The sequence below is a fragment of the Pyxicephalus adspersus genome, chromosome 1 (assembly GCF_032062135.1).
Source record: "Pyxicephalus adspersus chromosome 1, UCB_Pads_2.0, whole genome shotgun sequence".
In the NCBI taxonomy this organism is placed as follows: domain Eukaryota; kingdom Metazoa; phylum Chordata; class Amphibia; order Anura; family Pyxicephalidae; genus Pyxicephalus; species Pyxicephalus adspersus.
This window is the reverse complement of record NC_092858.1, coordinates 128032950-128046450: the sequence shown is the minus strand read 5'-3', so window position 1 is coordinate 128046450 and position 13501 is coordinate 128032950. Positions and strand designations below refer to the sequence as shown.

Here is a 13501-nt window from a genome sequence, read left to right as displayed (position 1 = left end):
AGCAAGACAAACTTCAAAATAATTACCGTAGTTTTTTTTTTTTCCATTGATGTAATAACATATAGCATGTGGGTTACCTCCTGTACATTTTCTATTAGTGTATGCTCCCTGGCATCACTGCCTTGGAAAAGTATGAAGGATTTCACTTTAGTATTTAGTGTTGCAAATGTATTGCTATCAGTGCATTTCTTAACATATTGTTTCTTTTTATTTCTAGGGCAGACCAAACATTATTGTAGCTACTAATATCCTCCTTGTTTTTTTCACGTGTATCTTTGTAACAATAGTGAGCTAAATTATATTATCATTTTTTTTTTAGTGGCAACCCTTTCCATTCCCTAATCCAGTGTTTCTTCCCACTGGCCAGCAATGTAGGAGGAATGACCACCACATGTACGGAGAGCTTTGGATATAGATAATATAGCTGGAGCTCCCTGAAGAGCTGGAAGTTATTTAAAGGGGTTCCTCTGTGTTAAAAAAGCTTTTCTACTGGCTAGTAAGAAAGTGGGCAATCTTTGGGTCTTCCAGAAAGTGCTTATGCTTTGTCTAATTGGAATGGCGTGGGCAAGCCAAAAGGTGTTTCTAGGCATCTTGGCCAAAAATGGAGATCTATGCACAATTAAAAAATCCCAAACACAATTGTCATATTTACAGTTTTGGTTTTTTTTTTGTTTTTTTTTTACGTCTTAGGATAATGATAGTTTATTAATTATTTTAGTTTACGCTGTTGGTATATTTAGAACTGTATCATAGGTGATCATTGACTGATAAAAATTGGCCTGTATAACATATAGTTACTGTGTATTCTGGGTTATGGTAAGATTGCCTAATAACTAAACAAAAGATTTTGCAATAAAGTTTGTATATAGAAAATCTGAGATATTTCTTGTAGTTTATAGTTTTTCTTTTTGGCATTTAATAGCCATTTTCTCTTCTTTACAGGTTATGTAATGGTCCCTGCAAAATGTTCTGTGCTTAAGGTGGAGCTTTGTAAGACAGACGTATGCCGGCTTGTCTATCTTGAAGGGACTATAATTTCTTCTCTAGCAATTGCTACATAAACAGACAAAATTGCAAAGATCTGCCCTGTGTCGAGTATGACAGCCACGACCCGTGGCTCTCCGGTTGGAGGGAATGAAAGTCAAGGCCAGGCTCCCGATGGACAGTCCCAGCCTCCACTTCAACAGAATCAGGTATTTTTCCCAGTATTGTTTTTCTAAGCTACTTCAGGTATGTAAAATGTTTAAAGAGGAACTAAACTCAAAACTCACAAAAAAAAAAAAAAAAAATACACTTAACTTTATTCCCGTAGAGCAGTCCGATGCATACGAGGTTGTCTTGCATCTGGTCCTGCGCCGTCTGGGTGCAGGTGCTCCGGGTGTCGTCATCTTCTCCTCTTCTTCCGGGTTCTTCATTCTACGTCACCCGACTCGGGTGAGATTGGGTGGTGTAGGATGAAAAAAAAATTTGCTGATCCCACTGCGCATAGGTGAGATCATTAAATTTTCCTATTTGCGCTAAAAGGCTCCTACACATGCCCGAAATGCTCTGGCATGCAGAAGGAGGAGCGCCTAAAAGCCTCCCGGTAACGTGACGTAGATATCCCAGGAGGCTTTGCCTTCCCATTCATTCTCAATCGAATTAGGGGTTGATGCTGCATCCTTCTTTTTTTATTGTTTTATTTTTTTTTAAAGGGTGTTGCACCTAAAACAAAAAAAAAACAAAAACAAATTTTTTACCTTACATAAAAGGCGGTTGTCTACACTTTTATGTACAGTAAAAATTCTGAGTTTAGGTACACTTTAAGTACTTTATCTATGAGAAGTATAGGAGCTGCCATTGTTGACTCCCTCTACAAAATACTTATCTGTGACTTAAATATTTTTGAGTTGTTGACCTAGCTAAAACAAGCCTTTGTTGGAAAAGTGTCAGTAATTCATATCCCTATACTTGCCATGTCATTGATTTAAAAAAACACAAAAAAAAACATTGGAGCCAATGCCTAAGTATGAAAGTCTACCACTACTAAGTATAGCAGTCTACCTTCCCTTCTCATAAATTTTCTTTAAAGGACACACACACACACACACACACGCACACACACACACACACACACGCACACACGCACGCACACCAATATGTGAGGATTCGCGTTCCTTCCCTTCTCCCTAGACCAACATTAGTTAAAGTTGTCGCTGCTGGTAATGAACAGAGAGAGTTGAGTTTTGTTTTATGTTTATTGCGGTCAAGTAATCTAATTAGTGTTCTTGCTAAAATTCCTTGACTCTTTAATGTAAAAGATTTCTCATGTTAAAGGCATTTAATCCTCTGTTCAGCAACGTCAGGTTGCTTTTTTTTCAATGACCATAAATGTAAGACACCCTTATTTTAAAAAAGTAGTAGAAATGTATTTTATTTTCAGCTTAAATTTACAGTCTTGGTTGTTGTGGTGTTTGCATTACTCTGACAAGCTGTATAGCTGTTCTGTGGTAAATGCGTTTTAATTTCAGTTCTTGTCAAGAATTGGGTGTTTTTAACAACTGCTAGCATAAATATATGTAGTTGCTGGTAATTCCTATTTGTAGAATATGGTAAATGAAGACAGTTGATACTTAAAGTTAATGCATTTTAATGTTGTTTAGATAAGTATAGTGAAGAACTAACTATAGGCTGTTTTTTCTAATTTGCACTGTAATGGTCAATGATTGTGTCATAGTCTTTATTAATGGTGTGTTAGCTGGTATTACTGTAACTTTTGGGTTTTATAGTATACTGTAATACTGGAATGTGAACTGATCTGAATATAAACTGGTACTTTGGAATACAGGTAACCTGCTTTCAGTCAAGTATACACCTAGTGTAGAAAATGCAGCTGTCACTGTTAATAATTAACCACCTGGCCATTAAACCCGACCTTGGTTCGGGGTAAAAACACTTGCAAAAGTGTTCCAGATGATGTCCGTCCATGTGCTCGTCGATGGGGGTCGTAGCGGGAAGTTCAAATATTTTGTATTGGATTCAATACAAAGTCCTGTATCCAATCCAATACAAAATTAATACAAAACATATTTATGTGATTTTGTCTATAGGTATGTGACGTTGGACTCTGTTTTAAAATTTGCCACACTAGGGAGGTGTTTTAGAAAAATATATTACTATACAGCTATAACGTGGTCTGTAAGGCTGGTCCTGTTTGAACACATGGGACAATAACTGCAGCATCTTTCCTTTTCCCTTTGAGGAACAATGATATGCCCCTGTAGAGAATCGAATAAAATATTTGTTACTGGCCATGATCTGGAGGTGACTGAGCTGACAGGAATCGCAGAATAGTGAGTAGGGTGAAGGGAGCTCCTCTGAAATTGCTTCCCCTTGCTGAAGATACACCCCCTTCAGCTATAATATTTTAGCAGTTGTACAATGGGAGCGAGTATGTTGACCACTATTTAAGCAAATTATATAATACACAAATTAAGTAATGAGATGAAAACCATAAATAGTACAGTTGTGTTTGCAAACAAATTGTTTTTAAAAATCCATTTATGCTGGGAGTGGACAGGAGATATGAAGGAGACCTTTCATTTGGCATTGATGGTTTGGTTTAAGGCAGTGCAAGAGTTTATGATAAGTGAAGAAAACGATAGGCCCCTTTACCATTTTGAGAGTAAGTCCTGCTGCTTTGAAAACTTGATCTGCCGTATTTATTTATCCAGTCGTAGAAATTTTTTTCGCTGGGTTGTTCCAGTTTTGCCTAAAGGTGAATTAGAAGTTCTTTTAGAAGCTGCTATTGATCTTAGTAAAAAAGGTATGTTATCTAGTTTTTTATTTTTTTTTTTTTTTTTTTTTTTTTTTGGTCTTAAAAAAAAAAACAAAAAACTTCCTGCTGTAAAGTTGTACACACGCTAGATGTTCCCTGTGTTGACATCTAATTGATGTGCTGTCCTGGCGCATCATCTAATGACCGAACAAGGATACCCCTGTACTTGCCATTTGAGCAGGGCACAGCACGGTGCCACTTGCTCATCCTCCCCTTTCCATATAGAACAGAACAGTGATGTGTGTGTGCAGTGCTCATTTATTGTCCTGTCACGTGAAACTATCACGAAAAAATTTGTTTCCTTTGACAGAAATCTGAAAAGTATATACATAGCCTAAAAGCTATGATTTCTTCCTATCAACAAAAGGTAGATTTTTCAAAAAAGAAAGCTTAACGGTGTCTTGCTTCCATTATGTTGTGCCATCACTTCTAATGTTCTCTTAATTTTTACCATTGTGTAGGCCTTGATGTGAAAAGTGAAGCATGCCAACGATTCTTTAGAGATGGTCTAACAATATCCTTTACAAAAATTCTCACTGATGAGGCAGTGAGCGGCTGGAAGTTTGAGATCCATGTAAGTATTTTTATTGATTATTTTAACTGACATTTCCAGCCAAGGTAGTAAAATGTTATCAATTTTTCTGAAAATTCTAAAAATTTGAGGTTTTTGTATCAAGTTTTCTTGATGGTGGTTTGTCTTGTCTTATTACAGAGGTGTATAATTAACAATACTCATCGTCTTGTGGAACTATGTGTGGCCAAGCTTTCCCAAGATTGGTTTCCTCTTCTAGAACTACTAGCAATGGCGGTAAACCCTCATTGTAAATTTCATATCTACAATGGTACACGTCCATCAGAGACTGTCCCTGCTGGAGTTCAGTTGGCAGAAGATGAGCTGTTTGCCCGTCCTCCTGACCCACGTTCCCCGAAGGTGAGTTTGTTGTCTGTTCTGAGGTTGTTTGAGTGCTTGTTATGGTTGCTTTTTACACTTGTGGGTTGCATTAGGAAAACAAGTTTTAAAAACTAAATTATCAGCGGTTGTTATGTTTATGTGCAAGTGCATTTTGACTTGCTTTTAGCTGTATTAAGGTTGGTTTGAGATAATTTTCAGTCTTCTTCACCTTGATAGAAATAAAATCATTTGGGGAAAAAAAAGCTATTGTAAACAGGCCTTTACACAAGGAAGCGTTTTATTTTGTTTTTTTTTTCCTAAACAATATTTTTTATTTAGAACATTTTTTTTCTCCTTTTATTTTAATGTATATATGAACAGTACAAGCCGTTTTGTAATTGATGTGTTCATCAATACAGTAGATCGATTCCAAATGATTTACAGAAATCTTTTTACTTGTCTTCTATAGGAAAAAAATTCTAAGGCTAGTGTGAATACATTGGAATAAACCTATTCATCTAAGAAAACAATAACTTGTGTATAAAATTTGCAAAAGGCCAAAAGGGCTTTATTGTACAGTGGAGCTTTTAGATCAGTGTTGTCCACATGCTTTTTTTTTAGGTAAGCAAATTAACACCAAAAACTGTTAGATATGGAGCAACACTTGGGGCTCTATTTATAAAATCGGTAATCTGACATTCCCTCATGGTAATCAATGTATCCATTGAAACACATTGACCTGGAAGATTCTAGATTACTAGAAAAAGGCCTTAAATGCTGTAAACTCCTTGCTTTTTTCTATGATGAGTTTAACAGCTGTCCAGAAAACATCCCAGGAATTTTACTTGCATATTTTATCAGTTTTTGCCAGCTTCTCATTAGCTGCAGGTTAATATCAATAGTTTTAAGAGTACCAGTCGGAGGGCAGTTGAAACTGAATATCTCTATTTTAATAGCTACTTATATTCTGATAACTGTAGTTTATATATGTAGTTAGGATCTTGTATATTAAATACAATATTTTATTTCTTTTTTTTCCCATATTTGCCAATGTATAAATTAGGTTCGTAAAAGCAAACTCATTTTGAAGCCTTTAGCATTGTCTAGTTTGTCAAGAAAGTCACTTTTAACATGCTGCAAGTAAATGTGGATAAAAATTTAAATTAATAATTGTATAAATATGTTGTGTTTACCTCACACAATATACAGTAAAACAATTTTGTTTTTACTCTGTTGGTGGTCTCCTTGCCTACCTTTTCCCATGTCAACTGTTACATAAATTTTATGTTCTACAGTCATGGGTACAAAAGGTAAGGTAAAATTACCTAGTAAAGTGGTATAGAGAATAAAGATAACATATGTAATTAAGTCTGATGTCTCTTTCTCTTAAAGGGATGGTTAGTAGACCTCATTAATAAGTTTGGCACATTAAACGGGTTCCAGATCCTGCATGACCGCTTTATGAATGGCTCAGCTTTGAATGTTCAAATCATCGCAGCTCTCATAAAGTAAGTATTATTGTCGAAATGATGAATTTTGTTCGATATTTTTCAGGTTTATGCTCCCTACCTAATCCTAAATAATTTGAGTACCTCACTTCTAGACACCAACAAACTTCTGGCAAATACTGATGTCCCAGCCCTACTTTTTAAAGCCTTTATTGGCTTCTTTAGGTGTAGCTATCCAACAATATACCTTATGGTTGGATGGCCAAGTTGCACAAGGGACCACATAGCAAGTCCTACAATATTCATCTTCCCAGATATTACATGGCCATCTATTCAGAATCCTCGCCAGGTTGCCAACCCACTGATATAAACAAACAACCAAATCTGACTGATTTGTTTTGTTTTTGAGAAAAACTGAACATTTAAAAGCAGCTAGGCATGGCTAAAATTGTTTTAAAGCTTTTACAGCTTGTAAAGATATGTATATGGGTTTTTACCCATAGTAAAAGCAAAGGCTCACCATAACTTATTTATGATGTTTAGGTAAACTCTAATGTTGAGTTTGGTCTTAGAATGTATGGGCTACTAAGTTGGGTTGAGGATGAAAGTACTTCCTTCATAAGGTATAAATGCTTATTGTTAGTACGTGAAGTTCATCTTCAGCAGCCTCAACCTTTACCATACCCGTGCAGTCGTTAGAAAAGATCGTGGATTACAAATAGCTGTTCCAACACAGTGTTCTGCTTTAGCCAACACAGTAAAACTGACATCCACTACTGGAGTGTGCACACATTCCCATGGAGGTGGAACAAAGATTACAAGCTCTTCACAGTACAGGGAGTGAACTAATAAAAAAAGTAACCTATAGCTGTTATATTTGTCTTTTGTAAAAAATGTAGTTTTACTAAATTAAAAGTAGCTAGCGACTAGAAAATTCTTATTATTTTGCAAATTCTTTTGCAGGCCATTTGGACAGTGCTACGATTTTTTAACTCTTCACACAGTCAAGAAATACTTTCTTCCAATTATAGAAATGGTTCCTCAATTTCTAGAAAATTTAACTGATGATGAGTTGAAAAAAGAAGCAAAAAACGAAGCCAAAAATGATGCCCTGTCCATGATCATAAAATCTCTTAAAAACTTAGCTTCCCGTGTTCCAGGACAAGAAGAAACTGTCAAAAATTTAGAAATTTTTAGGCTTAAAATGATACTTAGGTAAGTTACTACATCAGTTTTCAAATACATTTTTGTACCTACTTATACATACTTGTTGCAATATGTTTACCAATCTTTCATTTTTAGGTTGTTACAAATTTCTTCCTTCAATGGAAAAATGAATGCACTTAATGAAGTGAACAAAGTAATATCAAGTGTATCATACTACACACATAGACATGGCAATCCAGAAGAGGAGGAGTGGCTGACTGCCGAACGCATGGCGGTAAGTCGAGATTCTATTTTTATGTTGAATCTAGGAAAATGTCACAAACTGCTTTTATTAAATTATTAGATACCATTTGACAGTTCTGCAAATATGATTAACAGACACCTAGAGGTACCTACAGATGTCATCAAATGACCCAATGTTACTGTCAAAATAAAGTGGCTATTCTCCTATGTGAAAGCTTGACTGGCCCTTCTTTCCAAATCACATTCATATTTAATATATAATAGAAGTGTTAGGACGCGGGACCAAGGGTTTGATCCCACAAAAGTGTTCATCGCATTAGAAAAACCTTTCCAAGTAAATGGGCTGGCCTATGCAATGTACACCAATATGAAGGGCAGCCCTTGAGTTTACCCCGTTTTATTTATCTTTTAATAGTTTCAGTGAATAAAGTGCAGCTACAGGATAAGGACCTATTCATATCTAAATGCTGAAAAAGATCTGCGATTTCACTCAAGTGATAAAGAAATAAAGGATGGAGTATATTGCTGCACCTAGCATGAAATGAACTGCAAGCACCATCATGACCTAGCTTTTTAAAAAAAAAACATAATTCTGGCAGAGATTTAAATGGTTTACTTTTTATACCTAGTCTTTATGGTGGCCTTCTAAAATTGAGAAAAATATTCTGGTTACTACAGATAATATATACAGTTGAAGTCAGACATTTTCAATACCTGAAGTATGTAAAACTCCCTTTATAAACCCTCCAGAGACTTTGTTGACAAACTATAAATTTGACATATGTTCAGGAACTTTACTGTGTGCAGGGTAACAGTAATTTCTTCTAACAATGTTCTGACAGATTTCACTTTTTTTGACCATATTGCTCTTCCAGTTCACATATACATTATCTGTTCCTTTTTAAACAGCTTGATGTGAAGCTTTTATGAAGACGTTTAGTTTCCGCTTGGCCTAATTTAAGTCCACGTTTGAATGTATGTTTGGGCCTACCATTAAACACACGCCTTTTTTTGCATGACATAATGAAAACTATAAATAAATCAGCCAAGACCCCAGAAAAAGAAATTGTCCTTAACAAATCTTTGAAAACCAACTTTGAAAACCTTGACGGTTTCACATTAATTTGTAGAAACAATACCTTGTAGGTTTAAACACGATAGGACTGCGCAGCTCTTATCTCGCTTAAGAAGTACAATTATTCCGTCCCCTAGAGAAGAAATTACCTTGTCACTTAAAGTGCAAATTAATCCTAAAACCGGTAGAACATGGATAATGATGCCAAGCATCTCTGAAAACTTTTGACAAAATGGCTTCTGAACAAGGTCAAGGTATTTGAGTGCCTATCACAAAGCTCTGTCCTCCATCCAATTGAGAATTTGTGGACAGTACTGAAAAATGTGTGTGAGCAAGGAGGCCTACATAAAACCTGTCCCAGTCACACCAGCTATCTGGAGGAACACCCAAAATCCAGCAACTTATTGTAAAAAGCTTGTAGTAAACTGCCCAGAATGTTTTGCTGATTTCAAACAATAATTAAAATAAATAAAATGTGTAATTAGTATAAAATCTGTGGAGGGGATATAAAGTGACTTTTGAGGACTTTGCTGTAAGTTTTATTTACTTAAACTGTACTTTTTTTTCTTAGACCGTTCTATACCAGACGACTGTTGTATTGTAAAGAGTTATTCACATCAGTTGCCTATCAATTTTGATATTCAAAGTTTACTGTGAATCCTAACTAGGGTAAACATTTTGCCAAAAACAACCCCTAACCCCTGAGTGTTGTGTGCATTTCAATTTGCTAATTTTTTTTTTCTTTTATTACAAATGCAAGTCTAAAGCTTCTAAAATTCATTTTTTAGGAGTGGATCCAACAGAACAACATCCTATCTATTGTTTTACGAGATAGCCTTCATCAACCTCAGTATGTGGAGAAACTAGAGAAAATTCTTAGGTTTGTCATCAAAGAAAAAGCACTTACTCTGCAAGATTTGGATAACATTTGGGCAGCACAGGTAATGCAGTTATTTACTTAGTTTTTGAATACATATGAATTACTTGACTCATGAGTTTGTCAAATATCATTTTAAGAAATCCTTTATTTATGGACCATCAGAAATTAAAGTGAGAGAACACATGATCTAATTTGGATGTTGTAGTTGAGTAACCCATTTGTGAATGCTGAACATGTTCATAATGTGTGTGTTTTTGTTTTTGTTTTTTTTTAATGTGCAGGCAGGAAAACATGAAGCCATTGTAAAAAATGTCCATGACTTGCTTGCCAAGTTAGCGTGGGATTTTTCACCTGAGCAACTTGACCACCTTTTTGATTGTTTTAAGGCAAGAGAGTTTTATTTTAATCATATGTGTTTTTGGCATCAGTTTGTTTTGTTTTTTATATATATAATGCAATTTAGGTTAACTGTCTTCTCCTCAAAAATTGGCCTTAGACTGTAGTCATGACATATGACCATGGTAGGGATATTAGGTTGTGAACCACTTACATCTCCCTGGCGGTATTCCCCAGTGTAGCTTGGGGTTAATTTTCAGTACCAAAAGTGGTAACCCCGGTACTCCTGGTAACTTACCTGGTCTCCAAGAGCCCGTGGCGTCCTCTGGCAATACCCACCTGGCATATGTGTCCCCTTGCCTCACGTCCCGGTGTGATCAATAGAAGGTGTGTGCATGTGGTGCGCTGGGGGGGGGTGTGATCTGGCAGGAAATCTAAACAGATTTCCATGCAAAACTATGTACTGCTTTGACATTCAAAAATCTGATATAATCAGACCACCAGGAAGTTTAAGGGATAGTTTGTGGTAAGACTGGACCTTGTAAAGTGCTGCTTAATATGTCAGCAGTATATGAATGACATGCCTATATTAATGATAATAGGAAAAACATGGATTTTGTCCTTACTGCTAGTAGGCCCTGCTCTTTGCCCAGTCCTTGCTGCAGCTGTGCTTTCTTACACTGTCGGCCTGAGCTCCTTTTGCAGAGTTGTTCTAGCTAATGCTGTAGTGTGCATTTTTTGACTTATCCATTGCTTTCTAACCCCCCCTTTTTTTTTTTTTGTTAATAGGCTAGTTGGACAAATGCAAGCAAAAAACAGCGTGAGAAGTTGCTAGAGTTAATACGCAGGCTAGCTGAAGATGACAAAGATGGTGTAATGGCACATAAAGTTTTAAACCTCCTGTGGAATTTAGCTCACAGTGATGATGTGCCCGTTGATATAATGGACCAAGCCTTGAGTGCCCATATAAAAATTTTGGATTACAGCTGCTCGCAGGTTGGTAAACTAGTCTAAAAGCTAAAATTTGTATCTGTAGGTTTCAGCAGTGCTGTAAAGTGGTAATAATTACATTTGGAACAGTTAATTAGTACTGTTTAATAGTTTTGTTTTTTTTTGTACAAGAAACAACAATTGTATATTTACAAGCAGAACATTGAACAAATACATATTAATTACTACTCATAGCCAGCGGTTGTCACATTTACCCAAGAAAAAAAATGTTATTTGTAATAAGGAAAAAAAAATGTGTCCTAGTTTTTGTTTTTTATCAGTGGTACATGAAATAGATTGATTTGTTTGTTGTTGTTTTTTTGCATCCATATTACCTGGCATTCCTGCAAGTAATTTGAATATTTACCCTAGCATTCTCACTCTAAGAATAAATGTGCTCGTGTGTGTTAGACCTATGGGACATTTTCCTTAAGTTTTACTGTATTGTTTTTAGGACTTACTGCTAAGCGTCTAGGACTACTTAATAACAGGAGATAAGATAACTTGTTGCTGAATGACTTCCCTTTTTCCTAGCAGAAATGGCAGCATTTTAACGTTCATTAAGAAAGCCCTAATAAAGCAATTTCAACATGTCTGACTTTATCAGGAAACGGAATGCTTTACAAAATGTGTCTGCAAAGTCTGATTCATCTGATTCATCAGCCATGCAGGGACTAAGTATTAGGACTATTGCAGTCACATACATGTTTAGAAAGATCATATCAACTTTCTTTCCCTACCCCTTTCTCAGGGATCACATTTCTGTAAATAAATTCATAAAATGTCAGAAGTATAATTTGAGTGTTACAGAGGCTGTTAAAGCCTAAGTATTCGAATGACAACCTGGGAGTTAACACTTTCAGGATGGCAGCAGTGCTCACAGTTTTCCTATGGCAGGTGTATTTTATGTCTTGAAAGTTTACTTTACCATTTCTTCATATAGGATCGAGATACACAGAAAATTCAGTGGATAGATCGCTTTATAGAAGAGCTGCGTACAAATGACAAATGGGTCATACCAGCACTTAAACAAATTAGAGAAATATGCAGTTTATTTGGTGAAGCACCTCAGAATTTAAGGTAAGCTTCACTTGAAGGTGTTCTTTGTTAGCATTTTGTACAATGCAAAGGTTGCATTATCTGCACATTTTGGTTTATTTTTTATATATTTTATAAATGTTGTATTAATTTCATATTTTGGGACAATTTATTATGACATTGATGGACATTAAGGTTTAGAATACCCAACCCTGTTTTTAAACATTTTTTAATGGTATTTAATAGCCAGAAATATGTTACTGTTTTTAAACAGGTAATCCTGTTTTTTTTCTACAACGGCACTCTGTTCTCTAGTGTGTGTGTTTCTAGGTAATTAAAAAAATGCATATATGTTGCCCTGTACACTTGTTGTTTGGACAACTTTTGTCATATTGTCTTTTTTGTTTTGCTCTATCTAGATGCTAACCGTGTACTTTGCTGAGGTTGATCTTATATCTCTACTGTGTAGATATGAGATTTAATTTTTTGAAAGACTTGATTTGCATCCATTCTCTTGTGCAAATAAAAGGCTAAAGATTATATACTCTCTGCTTCTCTAATGTGCAGTGATGTTACTCTGGTGAGGAATATACAATAAATTGTAATTGTGTTTTTTATATTTCAGCCAGACGCAACGCAGTCCGCATGTTTTTTACAGACATGACTTAATAAACCAGCTTCAGCATAACCACGCTCTTGTTACACTAGTGGCAGAAAATCTTTCTTCGTATATGGACAGCATGCGACAGTACTCAAAAGGTGTGTCAAAGTACAGTACACCCCATAGTTGGTGTATTGGTTGAGCAAAATTAGGGTCAGATAAGTTGTGCTAATAGGGCATGAAATAGGTTAGTACTTTAGAAAAGGTAGTTGTTTACTTACAACCTTTAGGCTAAGTTCAGACAGATAGGAGCAGCATAGGATTTTCGGTTCAAACTAAGCTATGTATACTACACATGTACAGTAATTGTCGTTGGAAATGATCTTTCACGATCTTTTCTAACGACTGCACGATGCATAAACGAGTGCTGTACATACAGGACCATTTTTTTTTTTTTTTTTTTTTTTTTTTTTTTTTACAGCCTAATGCAGTAGTTCTTAGTTCATGAGTTGGAACTGTACCCATATAATGCGTATGCATACTATTTTTTTTTTGCACATTGTTAATTGTAATCTAAATTTTAGAAAAATGTATATTTCAGTAATTTGTCTAACATATTTTACAATGATAACATTTTTAGGTTTTTATTGAAGGATGGTCAGCTTTGGCTTTGTGCACCCCAGGCAAAACAGATTTGGAAGTGCTTAGCTGAAAATGCTGTTTACCTTTGTGACCGTGAAGCCTGTTTCAAGTGGTACTCCAAGCTCATGGGTGATGAGCCAGATTTGGATCCAGATATCAATAAGGACTTCTTTGAAAACAATGTGCTACAACTGGATCCATCTCTCTTGACAGAAAATGGCATGAAGTGCTTTGAGCGCTTTTTCAAAGCTGTTAATTGTCGTGAAGGAAAACTTGTAGCAAAACGTAGAGCCTACATGATGGATGATTTAGAACTTATAGGGCTTGATTATCTCTGGAGGGTAAGTAATTTTCCTCTTCAAAAAATGTAAA

At 35.7% G+C, this 13501-nt stretch overlaps 1 protein-coding gene across 1 annotated transcript in view; it reads left to right on the top strand.

The window, feature by feature from the left end:
- Positions 1 to 13501, top strand: part of USP9X (ubiquitin specific peptidase 9 X-linked) — a 54029-nt gene that overhangs the window by 15210 nt on the left and 25318 nt on the right. Inside the window, exons 2-16 of the mRNA XM_072414330.1 lie at positions 943 to 1212; positions 1525 to 1585; positions 3714 to 3805; positions 4279 to 4391; positions 4530 to 4748; positions 6102 to 6217; positions 7121 to 7372; positions 7460 to 7598; positions 9431 to 9583; positions 9804 to 9908; positions 10648 to 10854; positions 11792 to 11928; positions 12512 to 12678; positions 12851 to 12858; positions 13072 to 13470. Of these exons, the coding sequence (XP_072270431.1) occupies positions 1098 to 1212; positions 1525 to 1585; positions 3714 to 3805; positions 4279 to 4391; positions 4530 to 4748; positions 6102 to 6217; positions 7121 to 7372; positions 7460 to 7598; positions 9431 to 9583; positions 9804 to 9908; positions 10648 to 10854; positions 11792 to 11928; positions 12512 to 12678; positions 12851 to 12858; positions 13072 to 13470 (2283 nt within the window). The 5' untranslated portion in view covers positions 943 to 1097. The remainder of the gene's footprint in view (positions 1 to 942; positions 1213 to 1524; positions 1586 to 3713; positions 3806 to 4278; positions 4392 to 4529; positions 4749 to 6101; positions 6218 to 7120; positions 7373 to 7459; positions 7599 to 9430; positions 9584 to 9803; positions 9909 to 10647; positions 10855 to 11791; positions 11929 to 12511; positions 12679 to 12850; positions 12859 to 13071; positions 13471 to 13501) is intronic.